This window comes from Danio rerio, chromosome 9 (assembly GCF_052040795.2).
Source record: "Danio rerio strain M-AB ecotype USA chromosome 9, GRCz13ab, whole genome shotgun sequence".
In the NCBI taxonomy this organism is placed as follows: domain Eukaryota; kingdom Metazoa; phylum Chordata; class Actinopteri; order Cypriniformes; family Danionidae; genus Danio; species Danio rerio.
Window position 1 is genome coordinate 58,969,554 of NC_141029.1, and position 23,656 is coordinate 58,993,209.

Below are 23,656 nucleotides of genomic sequence, written 5' to 3' on the forward strand. Positions count from 1 at the left end.
TCTCTCGGTTCGGTTTCGCTTTCGCTTGGCCGCTCACGTGATTTCCAGCTCCAGGAAGAGCACCGAGAAAAACAACAGCAGTAAACAGCTCAGCTCACCGACACCTGCTCGCTAATATCGGCTTTAATATCACTGCTCCACCATTCAGCATGTCTGACTCCGCTGGAGACACTCAGGTACTGCTTGTTTACACGAGTTTGACTTCAGTTATTGATGATTCTGATAATCGATAATCAATAATCGCGCTTATCTCCGATAGTTTCAGGACGAGAGCACGATGAGCGACGAGCTCCAGAAACTCAAGGTACAACCTGACTAATAATTGATCGATATTTGATGATTGATGGTCGATAATTGATCGATGACGTGTCTGCACAGGATCTGATCGAGAGTGCGGATAATGAGAGGTCCAGACTGCTGCTGGAGAAGGCGGAGTCCGAGAAGGAGAAGAGGAGAGCAGAAGCAGAGCTGGAGAGATGGATGAAGGACGAGGAGATCCAGGAGGAGCAGTTCAGGAGAGACCTGGAGGAGCTGCAGGTGTGTGTGTGTGTGTGTGTGTGTGTGTGTGTGTACAGTTAAGGTCAGAATTATTCACCCCCTGTTTATTTTATTCCCCAGTTTCTGTTTAACAGAGCAGATTTCTCCAGCACATCATCTCTAATAGCTGATGTGTTTCCTCTTCTCCATGATGACAGCACATAATATTAGACTATATATTCTTCAAGACACTAGTGTTCAGCTTACAGTGACATGTAAAGGCTTCACTAGGGTAATTAGGGTAAAGTTAGGGTAATTAGGCAAGTCATTGTATAACAGTGGTTTGTTCTGGAGACAATCCAACACTAATATTGCTGAAGGGGCCAATAATATTGAGCTTAACATGACTTTAAAACTATTAAAAACTGCTTTTATTCTAGCCCAAATAAAACAAATAAGACTTTCTCCAGAAGAACAAATATTAGAGGAAACACTGTGAACATTTCCTGAATCTGAGAAACATCAAAATAATTCTAACAGTATCTGGATGCAGCCTTTATGATGCAAGCTGGGATTGCATCTCTCAGAGATGCAGTGTCAGACACAATGCCCTCAATGGAGTGGGTGACATCACTGTGAGGGGCGGGGTTAGGTGAGCACATTAAAAACCCTTGCATGCAGCTCAGATTGCATCTGCACCAAGTCTGCAGCCAGACTCCCCTCAATAATTCTGACTTCCTCTGTACATATCTTATGTGTAACTGTACGTCTGTGCTTATGTGTGTGTGTTTGTTTTAATCCTGGTTCACCTCAAACTTGCTGAAGGTAAATGATGATTAAACTGAGCTCCTCCTCATGGGTGCAGGATCCACTGTAATAACGTCACCCGCTCTGCTTATTTCCACCTTCGACATGTCGATCGTTTACGTCCTCCCCTCACAGCTCACTCATCTGCTGTTCCTGTTCAGAGTTTACGTCTCCTCTGCTTGTCCTCCCTAATTAACCTCCTCAGCTGGTGTGATGATATGAGCCCGTATGATCACCCGCACCCCTCTGTCTGTCACATCACACCGCTCTACAGCAGACTCACTGCTCCACATCTCCTTCAGGATTACTGATGAAGCACTTCCTCTCACTTTTAAAGCCATCTCCACCATCTCCTCCTCCATATCAGACTAGCGGTGTTCATCTCAGCACAGCTTCTCCAGCACTCAGGTCTCCTCCTTCATCCACCTCACTGTTCCTCCTGTCCTCGTGGGCAGCAGATCCTTCAGCCCCTCGGCTCCTCAGCTCTGGAGCTCTCGTCCTCCTGATCTCCGTAATCTAGACTCTCGTTCTCATCCGAACTCAAAACCCTTCAGTGTAGAGCAACGGACTCTCTCCGTCTGCCACAGCTGTGTTCTGATGACTGTGTGTTAATCTGCGCTGACTGCTCCTGCTCTCCTCTACGCTGAGCTCCAGCATCAACAGAGGCGCCTTTAAATAACATGCAGCATTGTTATACGAGTGTGTGTGTGTGTGTGTGTGTGTGTGTTTCAGGTGGAGATGAAGAATCTGGAATCAGTAAACCGGACTCTGAAGAAGGAACTGGATGATCTTAAGGACAAGCTTCAGCTGAAGGAGGACGAGATCGACTCTCTGCAGCAGAAGTTCAAGGTGTGTTTCTAACTGTGTGTGTGTTTGTGTGTGTGTGTGTGTGTGTGTGTGTGTGTGTTTGTGTGCGTGTGTGCATGTGTGTGTGTGTGCGTGATATATCTCAGCTCTGTAAGTAATATGTGTGTGTGTGTGTGTGTGTGTGTGTGTGTGTGTGTGTGTGTGTGTGTGCAGATTCAGGCGGAGCTCCCGGTGCAGACAGTGAAGTTCTCTGGCAGTAGAGGTGTGTGTGAGCGAGAGGATGAGCTGCGGTGTGTGTTTACGGTCACTCAGCGTCCGTCACTGCTGCTGCGTGGTGGGCAGGCGCTCATCACCTTCGAGGAGGACAAGGGTAACACATCATCATCATCATGATCATCATCATCACCATAACCCTGAGGCTCGATTCACACGGGGCTTCAGCGCGGCGCTTGACAGAGGGCGTGTCTGAAGCTGGGGCTGCATCAGCCAATGATATTAGTCAGCAATCGGCTACTGTCTGAGCTGGGGTATTTGCATAAAGTGATCTGATTGGCTGACGCGTACATTGGCATTTGAAAAATTGAGAAAGTCCCAAATTCTGCAGTGAGCAACGCCAGTGAAGCGGCCCAGACGGACCCACAATGCTGTTCAGCAGCGCCTGACGGAAGTGTTGCCGCTGCCGCCCCGTGTGAATGTGGCGCGATCATGAGGGCTGACAGCAGCCGGCGCTCCACCATCACAGCTCTGCTCTCTCCTCCACTAACTCACTGCTCCATCAGCAGCTGCTCACCTGATCACCATGCAGTGTCCGCTCTGCTGCTGGAGCACGCTAGTGTGTTGACTTCAGTGTGTGTGTGTGTGTGTGTGTGTGTGTGTGTGTTTGTGTGTGTGTGTGTGTGTGTGTGTGTGTGTGTGTTTCAGTGGCTGAACAGATCCTCCGGCTGGCCAAGTGTTCAGTTGCCTGTGACAAAGCCAAAATGGAGGTGAAGCCGTGCGCAGTTACCCTGGAGCCCACAGTCAAGTATGAGGTGTGTGTGTGTGTGAGTATGTGTATCTGTGTGCTCCAGTGCTGTTAACCACAGTCAGTGTGTGTGTGTGTGTTTGTTCCTGCTCCTGTGCTGTGCTGTTAACCAGAGTCTGTGTGTGTGTGTGTGTGTGTGTCTGCAGGTCCACATCACAGTGTCCAAGAAGACAGTGAGGTTCCAGTTCCAGAAGGCTCCTCCCCCTTTCCCTGCTGAGCGAATCAGGGACCGGCTGGAGCTGAGCTTCTGCAAAGCCAATCGGGGAGGAGGAGAAGTGGAGGAGCTGCATTATAATGAAGAGGGCGGAGCTGGCACAGTCACCTTCAGCAGCAGTGCAGGTGTGTGTGTGTGTTTGTGTGAGTGTGTGTGTGTGTACTGCTGTTAGGTCAGTGGTTCTGGATTGCAGTCCTTGTGGGCTCTGCACATGTTTTATCAGGGTATCTGCAGGACCTTAAAGTCCTAAATCTGCTGAGATGTTGTGCTGCAGGTCTATATAAGTTACCTACAGCTCTTAATGTTCCTCTGTTCATGTTTGGCTGCCCAGTCTGGCCATTAACACTCACACAATCACCACTGATCCCGATCTCAGTCAAACTAGAGAAGAGCTCTGTTGAGCATCATGATTATTCACTCTCCGCACAGTAACATCTGTGTACATGTTCTCTGTTGGAGCGCTGGAACACTGCACTGTGTGTGCTTTAACTGGACCCAATCACTGTAATAAACACACTCCTCCTGCTGTGTGTGTGTGTGTGTGTTCAGTGGCGGAGCGTCTGGTTCTGCGGGGACGCTACACTGTGGACGTCTGTGGGGAAGCAGATGTGGAAATCCTGCCGGTGTACGAGTACCAGCTGCGCAAGTTCCAGGTGTGTGTGTGTGTGTGTGTGTTTTCATTATCTGTGTCAGAGATGTGTGTGTATACATATTTAAGTGCGTGTGTTTGTATATGCAGGTAGGTGTGTGTGTGTGTGTGTGTGTATGTGAGCATGCGTGTGTCTCCTATGTAGTGTTCTTCATCTGTGTTGGACATGTGTATTTGAATGAAACTGTGTGTGTGTGTGTGTGTGTGTGTGTGTGTGTGTTTGTGTGTGTGTGTGTGTGTGTGTATGTGTGTGTGTGTGTGTGTCTGTGTGTATGTGTGTGTGTGTGTGCAGACGTTCTCCGGCGTCGCGGGCCGCACAGTGCTGCTGAAGGGGATCCAGGCTCTGCTGGATGAGGAGGACCTGCAGGATCACCTGGAGATCCACTTCCAGAAGCCCAGCAACTACGGCGGGGAGGTGGAGAACATCCGCTACGTGCCGGACAGAGAGACGCTGACCGCCTTCTTCAGCGAGGACCACACCACAGCCGACCCCTGACCCCTGACCCCTGACCAGCGGAGGAGCGCTGTGATCCAGCTTCATCATCCACATCTCTCTGGGCTCTCTGGGTTCTTCTGCTTCTGTCTGCTGCTGGATCATCATCTCTGAGCTCAGCATCATCAGACACCGACACGTCCATCATGAGGGGTTGAGTCTTCATCATGAGTCTTCATCATCAGATCAGTCATGTTCACTGTGTGATTCTGCAGTCAAATAAACCTCATTCCTCAACATTACACCTCTTGTTGCTCGCATGTTTAACACTACGTGTTCAGGTGTGTGTGTGTGTGTGTGTGTGTGTGAATATGAGCTAATGGAGGCGTTCATGTGAAGAACACTACACCTTTAGTCTGTGAACAGCTCAACGTTATTCATTCAGCAGACTGATCACTGCTGACCACACACACACACACACACACACACACACACATGGTTTTATAACTTATAATATTTCCAGGACGCTGCTCTAACACAGTGTGTGTATCGCATCACACTCCAGACATCCTCAAGTCTGCAGTTCATCTGTATTTGGACAGCAGATCTGGGGTCAGTGAGTGACAGGTTAAACACAAGACATCCTAAAGACTCTAAATAGACACACACACACACACATGTATGAGCAGCCATATTCAGACACTGAGAAACACACACACACACACACACACCTGTAGTCTTCGTTTATTCTGAGAAATACTTTATTGAATTGACCATCAGTGATGTTCATTCACTTTAAACACTCGTGATGTGCAGAAAACATGTGCTGACCACTGCACACACACACACACACACACACACACACACACGGAGAACACACACCTATACGGTTATAGAGTCCTCGGTTGACCAGTAGAGGGCGTCCTCATAACTCTGAGAGCACACACACACCTCTGGCCCTCCATTACTGCATTTGCTCATTCTGGGGTGTTTGATTGGTTTAGCTGGCCAGCAGCGGTCAGTCCAGCTCTACTGATAAACAGAAACTTCATCCTAATCAGTGTTTCCCAGTGGTCTACAGTGTTCCCCAGTGGTCTACAGTGTTCCCCAGTGGTCTATAGTGTTTCCCAGTGGTCTATAGTGTTCCCCAGTGGTCTATAGTGCTTGTTTATAGTGTTCCCCAGTGGTCTACAGTGTTCCCCAGTGGTCTATAGTGCTTGTTTATAGTGTTCCCCAGTGGTCTACAGTGTTTCCCAGTGGTCTACAGTGTTCCCCAGTGGTCTATAGTGCTTGTTTATAGTGTTCCCCAGTGGTCTACAGTGTTCCCCAGTGGTCTACAGTGTTTCCCAGTGGTCTACAGTGTTCCCCAGTGGTCTACAGTGTTCCCCAGTGGTCTATAGTGTTTCCCAGTGGTCTATAGTGCTTGTTTATAGTGTTCCCCAGTGGTCTACAGTGTTCCCCAGTGGTCTACAGTGTTTCCCAGTGGTCTACAGTGTTCCCCAATGGTCTATAGTGCTTGTTTATAGTGTTCCCCAGTGGTCTACAGTGTTCCCCAGTGGTCTACAGTGTTTCCCAGTGGTCTACAGTGTTTCCCAGTGGTCTATAGTGTTTCCCAGTGGTCTATAGTGTTCCCCAGTGGTCTACAGTGTTCCCCAGTGGTCTATAGTGCTTGTTTATAGTGTTTCCCAGTGGTCTACAGTGTTTCCCAGTGGTCTACAGTGTTCCCCAATGGTCTATAGTGCTTGTTTATAGTGTTCCCCAGTGGTCTACAGTGTTCCCCAGTGGTCTACAGTGTTTCCCAGTGGTCTACAGTGTTTCCCAGTGGTCTATAGTGTTCCCCAGTGGTCTACAGTGTTCCCCAGTGGTCTATAGTGCTTGTTTATAGTGTTCCCCAGTGGTCTACAGTGTTCCCCAGTGGTCTACAGTGTTTCCCAGTGGTCTACAGTGTTCCCCAGTGGTCTACAGTGTTCCCCAGTGGTCTACAGTTTTCCCCAGTGGTCTACAGTGTTCTGCAATCCTGGCCTATGTTGGTCCTGTTGTGTTTTCCTGTGGTCTTCAGCTGGTTTGTTCATCAGGCAGTGTTGGGCAGTGTGTCAGCTGGTTTCTCTCCTTCTCCTGAGAGTCAGATGTCAGCTCTCCTTCACCCTGGGGCCAGTTTGTGGTGTTCTGAGGGTCAAGGGTCAGCTTTCCTTCACCCTGAGGCCGGTCCGTGGTGTTCAGAGAGTCTCTTCTCTCTGCAGATGATGGCGGTGTGGATCTGCTACTGGTGGCCATGCGTATGCGGTTGAGAGAGCGCTGCAGCAGGGGCCGTAAGGTGTTATTGGAGCTCTTGGAGGCTCCACTGTTTTCCAGCGTTCTCCTGTTAGCGTGCTGGAGGGACAGGCGGCACAGCAGCGTTTGCAGGAAGGCGGAGCGGAACTGGCGTGAGGACAGGTTATACAGCATCGGGTTCAGCACCGAGCTCAGGTAGAAGAAGCTGTCGGCCACCGGGTGAAGTTTGATGTAGCTGGTCAGGTAGCTGCCGGTCCACGAGGACTTGGGCACTGCGGCCGTCATCAGCCTGCGGATCTGATTCGGCATCCAGCAGACGAACAGAGCACAGACGATCAGCACTAACACACACACACACACACACAGAGGACAGAGAACAGAACAGTGCATTAGAAGACATGATGAGAGATGATGTGGTCCATACTGAAGATCATAACTCTTATTGATCAGTCATGTGAATGGTGTGCCTGAAATGCTGCGGTTCCTGTAAATCAGAGACTCTCAGACTGATAATGCATGATAAGTCTTGATATTCATAGTTTTAAATTAAGTTTTAATTGTTTTGTGAAGAGCTGACACACGTCCATCTGAACACTCTCATTTAAACCAGGAAACACCACTGAACTCCGTCTGCTGCTGTCACTGAGTGCTGAGATTAATGGCTCTTGCTGATGTCACGGCCTCTGCAGCTCTGCTTCTGCAGTGCAGCCTCCATCATGCCTTCATTCAGCAGAGCCATAAAGCCATCCAAAGCCCATCAGCTCAACCTCGCTTCATGTTCATTAGACCACCCAGTAAGGTGATTTAACCATGGTCTGTGTGACTGATGAGTGTGTGTTCATGAGTCTGGCATTAGTGTCTATGTGTCATTGCGTCAGAGGATGGGAGTGCCGGTGTGTGTGGAGTCTGGACCCTTCAGAGATTTCCTCATCAGAGCAGAAGCTGCGGTCAGAGAGCAGAATGCAGAGAGCAGATCGTGTTCAGACTGATGTGGATATCTGCGTACCGCAACACAAGCTTGTGCCATAAGTGTCACGTGTCGTTCTAAAGTTCAAGTTTGGTGACCTCTGACCTGCGAATGTGATTGTGTGACACTAACAGAGGATCAAAACGTACACAATATCTCTGTACAGATATTCAAAATATGGAGTAATCACTGACTTTATGGATGTCTAATCGTCTAGAGCAGGGGTCTCCACACTTGTTCCTGGAGGGCCGGTGTCCTGCAGATTTCAGCTCCAACCCTAACACACCTGAACAGGCTAATCAAGCTCTTACTAGGTATACTTGAAACACCCAGGCAGGTGTGTTGAGGCAAGTTGAAACTGAACCCTGCAGGGACACCGGCAGGTCAGAGATTGGTGACCGCTGCTCTAGTGTGACCACAGATTAAGCTGACCGAGAGGCAGATGGTGAATGTGTAAGTGAGTCCTACCCAAGAACAGGATGGTCTGTTTGCGGGAGGCTTTGCCGCGAGCGCTCTGGTGTTTGTGATCTCCGCTAGCGCCGGCTTCAGCAGGGCCCATGGGCGCCCGCAGGACCAGGATCATGGCCCGGCACATGAAGGCCACGCCGGCCAGCACCAGCAGGTAGAGGACGAAAGCGGTGAAGATGCTGGTGCGGTACATCACCCAGTGCTGGCTCAGGCTGGTGCAGAAGGTCAGGTTCTGTACGGGGGTCTGGCGGCCCGCGGGCACGTATCCTTCAGTCCCGGTGGCCACCAGCAGGGGCAGTGCCACCAGGGCAGAGCAGAGCCAGGCCGCCAGCAGGAGCCTCCGTGTTCGGCCGCCGCGCAGCGCTCGATAGCGGAACGGGTGGCAGATGGCCAGGTAGCGCTCCAGGCTCAGCGTGGCCACGTTCAGAATGGTGGCGTAGCTGCACAGCTCGAACAGGAAGTTGTATATGCGGCAGGCGGCGTCACCTGAGCGAGATAAGAATGGGAACCAGATGGCACTGTAGAGCTCCACCGGTAGCCCGATCAGCAGCACCAGCAGGTCGGAGCAGGCCAGGCTCACCATGTGCTCTGCCACGCTCCTCTGCAGGTACCCGTTCCGCTGCAGTACCTGAGCCACGTGGATGGTAGCGCTGTTGCCCAGGACGCCCAGGCTGAGGATCAGGCAGTACAGCACCGTCAGGAACACCTTCAGCCCATAGCTCGGCTCCAGCTGCTGCCAGTCGCGCTCCGGCTGCTCCGGGTCCATGTTTATCTGCGCTCGCTGGTGGACTGTGCTGCGCTTATCCCTCCGCTCTCTCCAGCAGTCTTCCCCTCTCCGCTCTCTCCAGCGTTGATCATCAGACTCTCAGACTCTCTGGAATCTCAGCTGAGGTCTGGATCTGAAGCGTCCGCCAGTCCCTCATGCTGGAGATCTGCTCCGTCCTCCTGGTCTCGTCTCTCGTGGTGTTTGGCTCGGACTCGTCTGGAGATTCCTGCTCTCGCTGGGTTAATGATTAGAGTTTGACTGAGGAGCGCGGAGGCGGAGGAGTTTCTGCCAGAGCTGGAGCACAGAGCCGTGTTTGAGCAGCGGTCATTAGTCACATGATGAGTTTACAACACACCGCTGAGTCCTGATTGGCCCACAGCACCTGAGTGTGTGAGAGAATGGGGTGTGTGTGTGTGTGTATGTGTGTGTTTTGGAGAGTTAGTGTTTGTATAGTGGGGTGTGTGCTTGTACAGTGGTGTGTGTGAGTGTGTGTTTGTGCATGTTTAAGTCAGTGTATGCTGCAGTGATTTTAGGCTATAGTTATAAATCACAGCTCCTCAGAGTGGCAGTGTGTGTATGTATAAGTATGCTAGCGTGTGTGTGTGTGTGTGTGTGTGTCCATCCTAGTCATTGGTGCTGCTGGATTTGGTCTGAAAAACACCACATCATCATAGCAGTGAGTCAGAGAGCAGATAAAGAGAGTTAATATCTCTCTCTCTCTCTGTGTGTGTGTGTGTGTGTTATTGTAGGTCCCGGTTCAGCACTAACGCAGATAAACACTGTGCTGTAAATCAGAGATAAGGGCACTAACCAGGCTGCTTTACCCACTGATATCAGCAGCTCTAGATCAATACCATAAACTGATCCTGACTGAAGAACACACACACATATACACACACACACACACCTATAATCATACACTTTATTCAACATGTGCTATTGGAGGAGTTTTTCATGTTGGCTTGTGTTAGCCTGCTCAGTCTGATCTATCTGGTGTTATTTAGGGAAAGATTATTAAAGCAGACCCTTTTATGTCTGCGATTTGAAGAAAAATAGATGTGTGTGTGTGTGTGTTGTACAGTCACTGTTGGTTAATAACTCAGACATATAGAGATGATGAACACATGAGCGCCCTCTGCTGGACACATGCTCTCATTCACTCTCAGACAGTCAGAAGCAGCTGAAGCTCAGCTCTGTGCAGACCAGAGATATTCCAGCATTCAGCTCCAGCTTCTCTGCAGACCAACATCAGCAGCAGGTTAATCTCTCTTCTCCAATGATGCTGTGTAGAACAAAGACTTATCCAACATCCTCAATCTCTTGCTCCAGTGAAATCCCGGTCTGTCTCTTTCCTCAGACTGCTCCCTGGTTCGCCCCTGAATTACCCTCATCGAAAGCTAAAGGTAGTGAACTCGAGTGTCTCTATCACAGACCTGCTCTCACCATCCACACAGAAATGCACAGACCTGCTGTGCTGCTTCATGAGGACTCCGTCATTCAAACCAAATCCCTCTGTTGGCATGTATAAACAGCTCCTGGCGACGCGATGATGCAGTAGGTAGTGCTGTCTCCTCACAGCACTCAGGTCTCTGGTTTGAGTCTCGGCTGGGTCAGTTGGTGTTTCTGTGTGGAGTTTGCATGTTCTCCCCGTGTTGGTGTGGGTTTCCTCCGGGTGCTCCGGTTTCCCCCACAGTCCAAACACATGCGCTATAGGGGAACTGATCAACTACACTGGCCGTAGTGTATGAGAGTGTACAGGTGTTTCCCAGTGATGGGTTGCAGCTGTAAGTAAATCGTATGCTGGATGAGTTGGCGGTTCATTCAGCTGTGGTGACCCCTGATTAATAAAGGGACTAAGCTGAAAAGAAAATGAAAGAATGAATAATTAGCTCCAACCGAGGCAGCTCCAAAACTGTCTTCTCATCACCCCCCCCCATCCCACTGATAATTCTCTACTGTTGTTTTTTAATGAAAATATTAACTATAAAATATTAATATAAAACTCTGTTATTTCCTTTTCTTTCATTTGGATCTACCTTTACCCTTTCTAAAATAAAAATAGAGCACTTTTAATACAGAATTCAGATTGTAAATTTTTACAATTTGTATATTCTTTTAATATATTACTATTATACATTAAATTAGTCTAAATATATTTAAATGTTTAAAATTAAGGTTCAAGTGTATTTCTAGTTGTAACTATATATATATATATATATATATATATATATATATATATATATATATATATATATATATATATATATATTAAATACAGATACAGTATGTTAAAAGCACATTTTAGTTCAGTTTCAGGGTGTCTCAAAATAGCACAGTTGAGTGCACTTAGATGGTATTAAGTTTATCTTAACATATACTTAATACTATCTTTTAGTACATTAAGTACAAAATTAGTGTGTGAAAATAGAGCACTTTTACTACATTACTGAAGAGTGTACTAAGTATACTTAAATAAACTGCATTTTATGCATTTTTTTACCTGGGATTCTGTGTGTACAAAGAAAACAGCATCTGTGCTTCATCAAAACACTTTAATCTTTCTGTGTAATAAACCACAAGTCCAAAAAATACCTTATGGGAGAGAACTAAAACTGAGAACACACAAATATAAATAAGATGCAACATTACAGCACATATATCAAATGTACAGACATTTTGGGAAATGTTCTTCTACTACAATACATTACTAATAGATGTTTTATATATTAACTTATTTTAAGCTTAGGATTAGTATGTAAACAGTGTACTAAAAATCAGCTAATGTTTAAAGCATTTAAAGCACACTTTTGAAAAACACACTAATAAAACTCTTCTGGATGTGTTTTCTGTAGTGTACTTTATTGTAGTACACTAAACATGTATTTAAGTATTACTGCTATTTGGTATACTTTTGTCAAGTGTACTAAAGTCCTACTGAAGAATAAACATACTTTTAATCAGGATATTTATAGTGTAAAACCATCACTTTTATTTAACACAAAAAATATTAATGTGCTAAAAATGCATTTGCGGGGGTTTAAGTGTATTTTAATTGCATTTAATTATATATTTTTCACCTGGGAAATGTTGAAGCTCTTCCTCTTGGTGTTAAGGGCCATATGGGGAAGGGGCACAACAATAGAGTTGGGGTTAGGCCTCAGAGTTGGGTGTCATCCTCAACAGCTCTCTCTCTTTCCAGTCTCATATCCATATTATAACCCAGTCTGCATATTTTCCTCTCTGTAATATAGATCGTTTCCGCTTTATACCGGTGTTCTGCAGTCTGTGTGCTGTACAGGGAGCCTGGGTTCTGCAAAGGAGCTTTAAATTAAATGTATTATTATTTATTATTTAGGGGCGCACGTCGACTTCCGCTTCTCCAGGTGTAGCCTGCAGTGTTCTGAACATTTATAAGAGTCAGCAAACACACACACACGCACGCACGCACGCACGCACGCACGCACACACACACACACACACACACACACACACACACACACGCACAACAACAGAGAAGATTGGAGCTGAACAGAACAGAAGTGAGTGTGTGTTGATGTTGGACAGTACTGTGGGCAGAATAATAGCAGAACATAAACTCTATGTGATAAATCTGGGCCGGGGGGAGCTGATCATGTGCTAATTGAGCTGATCATGTCCTAATCTGCTGCCATGATGAGGATTGCGGCTTCCTGTTCTTCGTGAGTCTGCGACAGGAAGAGGCCAGCCGAGCAGACTTCCGCATCCTGCTGATCAACACAACACTGCAGCACACACAGACACTTACAATCACCGATAAACGCTTAATTATGATTGTCTTGACAGAAGCATCATCTGTAGAGGGTAAAGTGTTGAGTCTGTAAGCAGAAGAGCTTATTTAACCCAGAATCTGTGTCGCCGCAGGAAAATAACAAAGCGAAGCGGAAGCTGAGCTCATCTCTGACATCATCAGCGCAGCCACGTGTCCATCTGTAGCCCCGCCCCCGACATCGCTGATTGACACACGCGGCCGCTCTAGGGTGCGCGCTTTCTTCTGCGCGTGAATGCGGAAGTGGACAATCGCTTCCTTCGCGCTTCCGGGTTCCGCCTCGCTCAGAAACGGACCGACAGATCACTCGTCCCGGGAGCTCACCGGCGCTGCACCGCATTCGAGATGGCCGCTCGGTTACCGGCATGCGTTGTGGATTGTGGCACAGGGTGAGTAATCCCGCGCTCTGTCCGCTGCGCGCGAAAACCGGCGCCGTAGGTGCGCACTCCTGCACGGTTACCGCTGTCTGCCTGTGAGTGTGTGTGTGTGTGTGTGTGTGTGTGTGTGTGTGTGTGTGTGTGTGTGTGTGTGTGTGTGTGTGTGTGTTCATCAGCTTCTGTTCGGTTATTGTGGTGGTCGTTCTCCAGCTCGGAGACGCGGTGTTCCTCCGGTAAAGCGGAGTTTATACACTGATGATGATGATGATGATGGTGACGGTGACTGATGATGGAGATGAAGGCGACGCGGCGCTCGGGCCGCTGTAACGCTCATAGTGCAGTGGACAGTATTATTCGGTTAGAGCAGCCGTTATACCGGCAGATGAGCGGTTTGAGCTGTTTTAGCCGCGGAGCGCGGAAAGAGTCGATCTGTTGTGTTTTGTGCTGCGCATGCGCACTGCTACTTCCTTTTCCTGTGCTTCCTCATTCTGGCCGCGGCCTTATATGGGCAAACTGAGGAAAACGGCGGACTCCTGCTGCCCGTTACCGTGTTTCATATAGTGATGATGACCCCACTGTACCCCCAACCTGACCCCTGACCCTGACGTGTTCGATATAGCGCTGCGAGTGCGAGTGAAGCCCGCAGGGTCTGATGAAGAGGTGGAGGATTATTATGGTCTGTCAGGGGTTTGTCAGCTGCTGATCTGATGTGTTTGATCATTAGAGATAAAAGTTGGTTAATCTGTGTGTGTGTGTGTGTGTGTTGGCCAGAGCTTCAGTGTGCAGATTTCAGACATGCAGAGACACGACAACTGCTCAACATTCCCGTGTGTGTGTGTGTGTGTGTGTGTGTGTGTGTGTGTGTGTGTGTGTGTGTGTGTAAGTTCCCTCTGTGAATGTCAGGGGTGTGTTGTGATTATTGTGATAAGCTAATGTAGCTGAGCTGAGTGCAGTGCTCATCATCAGCACAGTGGAGCACTGGACCGACAGTTTGACTGCGCTGGAGCTCCTGTGTTCAGCTGCCGACACACACTCCACACTGGAGAAGAGCTGGAGGAATACTGATGAGCTGAGCTATAGAAGAGTGCTGTAATGAGCGTGTGTGTGTGTGTGTGTGTGTGTGGGGCGCGCACCGAGCGATGATGAACAAACACACACAGAGTTTATGAACATTAATGAATATGATTAATTAATAATGTGTGTGTGTGTGTTTCAGGTACACTAAACTGGGATATGCAGGAAACACAGAACCACAGTTCATCATCCCATCATGTGAGTAGTGCACTTCTGTAGGGCGCAGTGTGCGTCTGTAGTGTACAATACACTAAAATATGTCTAAAATAACACACACTACTTCCCCTGCGGCACACACTCACGCCTGCACTGCGCTCACTCACTTCCTCTCTCTCTGTGTGTGTGTGTGTGTGTGTGTGTGTGTGTCAGGTATCGCCATCAAGGAGTCCGCTAAGGTTGGCGATCAGGCTCAGCGCAGGATGATGAAGGGTGTGGACGATCTGGACTTCTACATCGGAGATGAGGCCATCGATAAACCCACCTACGCCACCAAGGTGAGGCATCATGGGAAACACACACACACACACACACTAGCTGCAGCACAAGTGTGTGTGATAAGAGCAGTGGAAGCTGTTGTTTTTACCCTGTAAGAGTAAGCGAGGCTCTTCATGATGTGACGGCAGCAGAGTCTCAGTGACGGATCTGCTCTTCAGTGTTTGGACTCTCAGTAGTGAAGATTAAAGCACACTGAACTGGACTGAACTGGACTGAACTTCAGCTCTGGACTGACACTGCTTTAGTCCACTATGATCTTCTATGTGAAGCTGCTTTGACACAGTCTACAGTGTAAAGCGCTAGAGAAATAAAGCTGAACTGATTGAATTGAATATGAACCACTGACTGGAGCCTGGGCAAGCGCAGAGGGACTGCCTGACAGAGCCAGAGCCAACCAAACGCTTGACATCAAATCAGCCACGCCCCCTCATCTGCCCCGCCCGTATCTGCACTATAACAAACTTCATACCAACAACCCTGTCATGAGAGAAATATTAATACAAATATCAGCACTTCCATTTAAAACACACAATAATACAGGATTATACGCTGGACTGCACATCTCTCATACACTCCAGCCTGGGTTATGAGCTCTTAATATATTTGTCTGATAACAGGGCTGTTGGTGTTTGTTATCTTCACAGGAGTAGAACTAACACTTGTAAAATATGAACAATAACATATAAACAGCACACACATTTCAGAAGGGTTTTAATTTAATTAGCAATCAACACAACTTAAAATATAGCCTACACGCCATAGATCACCATTCAGCATGCGGGAGAATCCTGCGTTTATTAGCAGAAGATACGGCAAGATTTCTACATATCAACAGGATATTCACACACCATCCCTGCACTATCCACACTAATCCTGATCAATGTGTACAATAACCTGAGCAGTATTAATACATCAGCTGACCGGCACAACCTGTGCAGTGCTCATGCCCTGTTTAGTCTTGGATAGAAAGTGCCTTCCTAAATGATCTGAAGTGATCCATCAGCAAGCAAGATCTGCTTCTAGCACATTAATATCTCATACCAGCAAATTCAGCAGATGAACACAATAACATGCTGAAACTCAGATGCAGAGACGTCCTGTAACTCACGCTCAACTATCGCCACAGCAGATCAGTGTGGAGATCGCCTGACATTAGTTTTCTCTTCAGAATTATTATTTCAGAGTTCCTGCTAGATAATGATCACCTGTATTTTTCTGTCATGGTTAGGCGTGTATCAGCAATAATGAAGCCCTGACTTTACTGAAGAACCAGTGCTCCACCAGATCCTGCAGGACAGAGAGTATAGTGTTCTGCTGAACTCAATAAATGATGGTAAAACAACACAGAAGTGGACTAATAACACCTCAGTCTCCTGCTGTCAATCACAACTGTCAATCATGATGACACGCCCCGTTATTATAGCAATTACTGCTAAAACACAGAGTTTACAGAAATGCAGATCTGCAGCTCTATCAGCTGACCAGCGCCTCTGCTGACCCCCAGCTGTCAGGACAGTTCACTGCAGGTGTGATGAATGTGTATATTTGGGCTCAGGTCTCCCTCATTAACCCAGAGGAGGAGGCGGCTTTATGACTTGTGCTGCAGCCAGCCCCCAGGGGGCGATCTAGCGGCCGAGACCTTCACTCAAACGCAGGCGTGACAGCTGCATGATCCACACAGGAGAGACTGCTGTTTCCTACAGGTTTAAACAGTGTGTGTGTTCCTGTGTGTGCGCTCATGTGCTTGTCTTTCTCTCTCTCTGTGTGTGTGTGTGTGTGTGCATGCAGTGGCCCATTCGGCATGGGATCGTGGAGGACTGGGACCTGATGGAGCGCTTCATGGAGCAGGTGATCTTCAAGTACCTGAGGGCGGAGCCTGAGGATCATTACTTCCTGTTGGTAAGTGCACTTCCTCTGAGCGCTCTGGCCATCTGCTGGTCCTCCAGTAAGTCACGCATCACTTCCTGTTCCTCCCTCAGACGGAGCCGCCTCTGAACACGCCAGAGAACCGCGAGTACACGGCAGAGATCATGTTCGAGTCCTTCAACGTGCCGGGACTGTACATCGCTGTGCAGGTACACACACACACACACACACACACACACACACACACACACACACACACACACACACACACACACACACAGATACACACTGATGGGGGAGGGGGAGAATGTACAGTCAGTACAGGGAAACATCATTACAGCTGTGAGGAGACCCAATCTCTGTGTGTGTGTGTGTGTGTGTGTGTGTGTGTGTGTGTGTGTGTGTGTGTGTGTGTGTGTGTGTGTTCATCAGGCGGTGCTGGCTCTGGCGGCCTCATGGACGTCTCGTCAGGTGGGTGAGCGAACACTGACCGGAACCGTCATCGACAGCGGAGACGGAGTTACTCACGTCATTCCAGTGGTACGTTTCTTACACACACACACACACACACTCACTCTTACTCACTCACACACATACTCGCACACAAACCCACTTACACTCTCACACACACTCACTCATGCACAAAACACATTCATTCATTCCTTCCTCTTCAGATTAGTCCCTGATTCATCAGGGGTCACCACAGTAGAATGAACCGCCAACTATTCAAGCTTATGTTTTATACAGCGGATGTCCTTCCAGCTGCAACCCAGTACTGGGAAACACCCATACACACTCATTCACACACTCATACACTACGGCCAGTTTAGTGTGCAGCCGCAGGTCCGTCCTGAGCCATGACTGTCCACAAACCAACAGCAGAGTTCAGTTCCTGCCCTGTTGGGTTGATCACAGCAGCGGTGGATCAGGGTCAGGTCAGGATGCTCTCGGGCAGCACTGACTCTGTTGGATGATGTGGACTCTGGATTCCCCCATAGACTGCCACAGATCCTGAAGAGTGTGAATAATACTGAACACACACACCTTCTGTTCTAATGTGAGGAACAGCGGAGGATATTCACCACAGTGAGGCCTCCTGGAAATCATCTTATTATCTGATGGCAGATCCCGGGTCAGTACGGGTCACACTGGCGGGCTGAGTAAAAGTAACTTTGCCAAGGCTGTGAATAATTTTGTGCTTGGACACACACACACACACACACACACACACATACACACACACACACACACACACACACACACACACACAGCTCCTCCTCCTCAGTGCTGTAGCTCCTCCTCCTCAGTGTAGTGATTGACAGACAGGAGTCCTGCACAGTGGTCAGAGGGGTTGTGAGCGGTTCTTCTTCAGAATAGTGTTCAGATCACTGCTGATGCTGCTGGAGGAAAACCTCTCCTGACCCACTCCCCCAAAACAGCCCAAACTGCTCAATAATGTTTAGCTCTGGGTACTGTGCAGGCCATGGGAGATGTTCAGCTTCACTGTCATGTTCATCAGACCGCTCTGTCTCCAGTCCTGCTGTGTGTGTCGCTGCATCATCATCCTGACACACACCACCTTCAGGATACAGTGTTTGACCCATTGGGTCACATGCTCCTCCAGAATAGTTGGGTAGTCCTCGGCAGCGATCCAGCACCTGTCTAGGGAACACCATGATATTGAGCCCAGACCATCAGTGACCCTGCATGCTTGACTCTGGGCATCAGCGGTCTGGGTGGGCCGCTCCTGTGGGGCTTCTCCACACCGTAACTCTCCCGCATGTGGGAAACACAGTGAAGCTGGATCATCAGAGATCAGCACACGCTCCACACCGTCCACAGCTCCAGATCTCCACCGCTCCTCCACTGAAGCCGGCGTTCGGCATGGGCAGGAGTGGGCGGAGGTTTGGGTCATGTATATTGACCCGGTGGAGCTCCAGAGCAGCAGTTCTGCTGGACACAGGAGAGTGGAGCTGCACATGTCATTCTGCAGTGAGTCGGGCCGCTGTGCTCTCATGTGTTCTGGGTAAATCAGGGTTAGCAGCTTCCTCCGGCCTCCACAGCTCCTCCTGCTGCATGTGCTTCCTCCTCTTGGTGGTCTGCTGACATGACTCTGGACACCGCAGCTCTCGATCATCACACACACCTGCTGTCTCGCTCACAGATCAGTGAAGAGTGAACAACAGGAGGAGACACGGCCATCACACCTACAACACCACACTGACCAGAGCTGCAGTATGACATGTGTCCAGCGCCAGAGAGCTCAGTGTGTGTGTGTGTGTGTGTGTGTGTGTGTGTGTGTGTGTGTGTGTGTGTGATTGACAGGCGGAGGGCTATGTGATCGGCAGCTGCATTAAACACATCCCCATAGCCGGGCGAGACATCACGTACTTCACCCAGCAGCTGCTGCGCGAGCGAGAGGTGGGCATCCCTCCAGAGCAGTCGCTGGAGACCGCCAAAGCTGTGAAGGTGAGTGTGTGTGTTGTACTGCAGAGTGTGTGTGTGTGTGCGCGCGTATGTGTGTAGTACTGCAGAGTGTGTGTGTAATGTGTTGTTCTGTGGTGTGTGTGCGTTCTGTTTTACTGAGGTGTGTGTGTGTGTGTGTGTGTGTGTGTGTGTGTGTGTGTGTGTGTGTGTGTGTGTGTGTGTGTGTGTGTGTGTGTGTAGGAGCGGTTCAGCTACGTGTGTCCTGACCTGGTGAAGGAGTTCAGTAAGTACGACACTGACGGCTCTAAGTGGATCAAGCAGTACACCGGCATCAACACCATCAGCAAGAAGGAGTTCACCATCGACGTGGGATACGAGCGCTTCCTCGGGCCCGAGATCTTCTTCCACCCCGAGGTGCTCTACACACACACACATGCACACACACACACACACACACACACACACACACACACACACACAGCTCGTCTGTATCCAGTGCTGCTGATTAATGAGAGGTTGTGTCTGTTATGTGTGTAGTTTGCGAACCCAGATTTCACTCAGCCCATCTCTGAGGTGGTGGACGAGGTCATCCAGAACTGCCCGATTGACGTGCGCCGCCCGCTCTATAAGGTCAGTGCTGGAGCGTGTGTGTGTGTGTGTGTGTGTTTGAGAGAGAGTGTGCACAGTATTGTGTGTGTGTGTGTGTGTGTGTGTGTTTGAACGTTTATATGTGTGCAGAATATCGTGCTGTCTGGCGGCTCCACCATGTTCCGGGACTTCGGTCGACGTCTACAGCGAGACCTGAAGCGTACGGTGGACGCACGACTGAAGCTCAGCGAGGAGCTCAGCGGAGGAAAACTGAAGGTCAGCTGCCACACACACACACACACACACACACACACACACACACACACACACACACACACACACACACATTCTCTCTCACCAGCCACAGACTCACTGTGTGTGTTTTGTGTTCGCAGCCCAAACCCATCGATGTGCAGGTCATCACACACCACATGCAGAGATACGCTGTGTGGTTTGGAGGATCAATGCTGGCCTCCACCGTGAGTCTCTCTCTCACTCACTCACACACACACACACACACACACACACACACACACACACACACACACACACACACACACACACACACACACTCTCACTCTCACATACACTAGTACAGCAGTGTCGTCATTATTGTGTAGTTCCGGCCGTCAGCTCTGCAGCTCTCACTGAGTCACTCTGAAGTGGAGATGGGGAAATAGATGAGGCCAGCAGGGGGCGCTCAGCCTGCAGTCTGTGTGTGTCCCAACACTCCAGTACAGCAACATGTCCTGACAAACCCCCGTTTAGAGAAGTGTCCCGATGCTCCAGTATAACAGTGTGTCCCAATACCCCGGTATAGCAACACGTCCTGACACCCCAGTAAAGTGACGTGTCCCCCATGCCCTGGTATAGCACGTGTCCTGACACCTCAGTTTAGCAACTCATCCTGACGCCCCAGTATAACAGCGTGTCCTGACGCCCCAGTATAGCGACGTGTCCCAAAACCCCGGTATAGCGACGTTCCCCCACGTCGCAGTATAGCACGAGTCCCCACGCCCGGTATACCAGCGTGTCCCGACGCCCCAGTATAGTGACGTGTCCCCACACCCCGGTGTAGCGATGTGTTCAGACGCCCCAGTGTGAACGAGACTGATGGGAACTCTGCTGTCTGTGTGTTTCAGATGATGATGATGATGGATTATTAGCTATTATTGTAAGCAGGTCTTAATGCTGTTCTCTCTATTATTGATTGTCTGTGTGTTGCTGATTCACTGGGTCAGTGTGGAGATGAACAGTATACACACACACACACACACACACACACACACACACACACACACACACACACACTGTATATAAGAGTGTTGTGCTGCTCTCCTCATCAGTGAGAGTTCTAGACCTTTACACTCCTCAATCTCTCACTCCAGGAAGAGGAGGAGTCTCAGAACTCAATTACCCTGATGATTATTAACGAGCGTCATTACACCACACTGCGGGACCTTCATCTTCACTGACACTGTGTGTGTGTGTGTGTGTGTGTGTGTGTGTGTGTGTGTGTGTGTTTCTGTCTTCCAGCCCGAGTTTTACCAAGTGTGTCACACCAAGAAGGACTACGAGGAGATCGGGCCGAGCATCTGCCGCCACAACCCTGTGTTTGGAGTCATGTCCTGAACACACACACACACACACACACACACACATACATGCTCACACACCTACGCACACCTACACACATACATGCTCACACACACACACACACACACACACACACACACACACACACACACACACACACAGGAGAGTGCAGATGTAGATTGTGTCGAGTGTGGTCTGGTCAGGACGCTGCAGTCATTCTTGTTTCTTGTCAGTATCTTGTTTCTCCAGATTACTGCGGTGTAGAACCCGAGCGCTTCAGTGTGAGTGAGTGTGTGTGTGTGTGTGTGTGTGTGTGTGTGTGTGTGTGTGTGTGTGTGTGAACTCTGATCTGGCTGATTACGGTCATTACAGTCATTGAGGTGTACAGAATCACAATATGACGTGAGAGAGAGTGTGTGTGAGTGAGTGTGTGTGAGTGAGTGTGTGTGTGTGTGTGCGCGCGCGCTCCAGCTCTGCTTTATGTTTATGATCTGCTCATTAGTCTCTGCTTCTCAGCTCCTCATTCTGGATTCCTCTGCTTTACTCTTTGCTCCTGGAGATGTAGATGCGGAGCTCTTTACCTGCGGCACAGCTCTTCATCAGTCATGTGACCAGCGCAGCGGTGTGTGTGTGTGTGTGTGAGCGCAGTATTAGCAGAGTAAAGTTTTGATAACCACCACACACACACACACACACACACACACACACTCACACACTCACAGGTGGATTTATATGTGTAATGGAGAAACATTCCAATAAAGCTGATGGTTTCTAACTGCGTGTCTGAGCGTCTCCAACACACCCTCACTAGTGGCCTTTGGCTGATTCTGAAGGGTCTGCGGGCGTGTTTGGTTATTTCTGCACAGATTTGTGTTAAACTCTGTGTGTTTATGTGATTTTGGGGGACTCATAACTGAAACCTTCATATATGAAGTGTAAGTGTAAAGGGTTTTACTGTTTATTACATGTTTACCATGCAAATCCATATATCTCATATAATATCTGAACTACAGCACAGACAATAATACAGTGTAAACCGCACTGCACATAAACCAGATGAACATCATCATATCAGTCAATAATATTACTGACACTCATTTAAACTGAATAAATCTAGATTTACACAAACAGAGTCGGTGATGGTTAAACTCTGACGAGTTCTGCATGAGCAGATTCTGTGTAGGCTGACCTCTGACCTCTGGGATGACCCTTCACTGATGCTTGAGATGTGAGACACCCTCCAGTGTAAACAACCCATCAGTTCAGCTCCTCGACGGCCTGTGAGCTGTTCAGTTCAGCTGTTGGGTGAGCTGTTTGAGACGTGTTGCTCATAATTCTGGACACAGTCGATGTTAAATCAGCATTTCCTCCTCATTTACAGTTACCCGTGGCTCCAGACCTCTGAGTTTCTTCTGTTGAACACAAAGCGCTAACCTTCTCTAACAGGGTTAGCTGAAATGCCAGTTGTCATGTTGTGAGCTGTGCCTTTAGCATTGACCGTGCAGATGATCTGCGTCAGTAACTGCATCATCTGTGTTTGAAGACCCTGATCATCATGTAAATAAAACTAATCATCTCCTGATTGGTCAGTATGGCTAGCATGGTAATTAGCATAGCCTCTGTTCATTTAGTTTAAGCTTGTTTGTGTAGCGCGGTCACATTAGCAGTTGTCTGAAGCAGCTTTACAGAAATATCACTGCATTACAGTCAGTGAAGGTTATTACTGCAACTATTGGGTACCAACAACTTTAACCAAGCACTTTAAGCACAGTTACAGATATTGTTAACACCGTTAGCCTGCAGTTATTTAGCATATGAGTGATGTCTGTGTGTAGATGTATAATGGAGTGTATTGAGTGTGTGTGTGTGTTGTACTATGTCCTCGATGGTTGGCGTAATCTCTTCACTGGTCTTGGATCTGGTCTTCACGTCACCTCAGCTGATTCCTGCTGATTAGCCGCTGAGCTTGGCGTATATTTAGTATTGTTGTGTTGTTTTCGGTGGCGTTACACAGTCAGCTGCCTTTCAGGATTATTTCCTGCAGTTATCAGAGAATACACAGTCTTCATCAGAAGTGTTTGGGAGTAATTCATGTTGTTCATCAGTGGATAAACATCATAAGAGCCATGTTTAGTGGCTCAGTGTGTTTATAAAAGACGAAACACTTTACTGATATAGTGTACAGCCCAGCACATGTCAGAACACAGACGCGCCGCAGGTGATGAAGTATTAAGCTGCGGTAAACTGCACTGTTCTCCCTATACACTTTCATTCATACACACACGAATGAGTCAGACCGGATACACAGACACAGGCATCAAGTTTTGCAGGTCGCTGCGGTGCAGTTCAAGCTTGGTGAACTCTGACCTGCGAAATTGCATCTCTTGACGGTGTGAGACCAATCAAAACATGACCTGTCTGTACACAAATTTAAAATATGGAGGAATCACCCGCTTTATTAATGTCTAATTATGTTGTTTATTCCTGCCCTCTTGTGCAGCGCAGTTCGACAGAATTTTCAAACTCTAATCTGAGCGCAGCTTTAGGC

The 23,656-nt window shown here is 48.5% G+C and overlaps 3 protein-coding genes across 9 annotated transcripts; 2 read left to right on the forward strand and 1 right to left on the reverse strand.

The window, feature by feature from the left end:
- Positions 1–5: 5 nt before the first annotated feature.
- Positions 6–4,710, forward strand: nmi (N-myc (and STAT) interactor). Of its 3 annotated transcripts, none has more exons than XR_015500014.1 (9): positions 6–176; positions 260–304; positions 379–537; positions 2,017–2,133; positions 2,305–2,461; positions 3,013–3,186; positions 3,226–3,451; positions 3,876–3,979; positions 4,268–4,710. XR_015500014.1 is itself a non-coding variant. In XM_087268595.1 (9 exons), exons 1-9 carry the CDS (start codon positions 150–152, stop codon positions 4,469–4,471), a joined length of 1,113 nt encoding a protein of 370 aa, XP_087124721.1. In that variant the 5' UTR covers positions 6–149; the 3' UTR covers positions 4,472–4,710. The 3 variants fall into 3 exon arrangements, 1 of the variants encoding a protein (XP_087124721.1); XR_015500015.1 differs by having other exon boundaries at positions 3,013–3,182; XM_087268595.1 differs by having other exon boundaries at positions 3,013–3,119; positions 3,259–3,451.
- A 441-nt stretch (positions 4,711–5,151) lies between these two features.
- Positions 5,152–9,157, reverse strand: gpr39 (G protein-coupled receptor 39). Of its 4 annotated transcripts, none has more exons than XR_015498969.1 (3): positions 8,115–9,083; positions 6,312–6,976; positions 5,152–6,254 (listed from the first exon to the last, which is right to left on the reverse strand). XR_015498969.1 is itself a non-coding variant. In XM_087267135.1 (2 exons), exons 1-2 carry the CDS (start codon positions 8,878–8,880, stop codon positions 6,843–6,845), a joined length of 900 nt encoding a protein of 299 aa, XP_087123261.1. In that variant the 5' UTR covers positions 8,881–9,083; the 3' UTR covers positions 5,152–6,842.
- Positions 9,158–12,949: 3,792 nt separating this feature from the next.
- On the forward strand, positions 12,950–22,234 carry actr3 (actin related protein 3). 2 transcript variants are annotated; one of them, NM_001003944.2, is given in 12 exon segments: positions 12,950–13,074; positions 14,279–14,334; positions 14,506–14,630; positions 16,420–16,530; positions 16,611–16,706; positions 16,930–17,037; positions 18,823–18,966; positions 19,165–19,338; positions 19,462–19,554; positions 19,663–19,788; positions 19,908–19,991; positions 21,049–22,234. In NM_001003944.2, coding segments are annotated over 12 exon segments (1,257 nt in total). In that variant the 5' UTR covers positions 12,950–13,030; the 3' UTR covers positions 21,145–22,234.
- Positions 22,235–23,656: the final 1,422 nt, after the last annotated feature.

Coding starts and splice junctions, on each gene's coding strand:
- nmi (XM_087268595.1), top strand. CDS start 150: ATGTCTGACTCCGCTGGAGACACTCAG. Junction 538..2,016: donor GAGACCTGGAGGAGCTGCAG/GTGTGTGTGTGT, acceptor TGTGTGTTTCAG/GTGGAGATGAAGAATCTGGA. Junction 2,134..2,304: donor CTCTGCAGCAGAAGTTCAAG/GTGTGTTTCTAA, acceptor GTGTGTGTGCAG/ATTCAGGCGGAGCTCCCGGT.
- gpr39 (XM_087267135.1), bottom strand. CDS start 8,880: ATGGACCCGGAGCAGCCGGAGCGCGACTGGCAGCAGCTGGAGCCGAGC. Junction 6,977..8,114: donor ACAGACCATCCTGTTCTTGG/GTAGGACTCACT, acceptor ATGCCGAATCAG/ATCCGCAGGCTGATGACGGC.
- actr3 (XM_087266285.1), top strand. CDS start 13,031: ATGGCCGCTCGGTTACCGGCATGCGTTGTGGATTGTGGCACAGG. Junction 14,335..14,505: donor ACAGTTCATCATCCCATCAT/GTGAGTAGTGCA, acceptor TGTGTGTGTCAG/GTATCGCCATCAAGGAGTCC. Junction 17,038..18,822: donor TTACTCACGTCATTCCAGTG/GTACGTTTCTTA, acceptor TGTGATTGACAG/GCGGAGGGCTATGTGATCGG.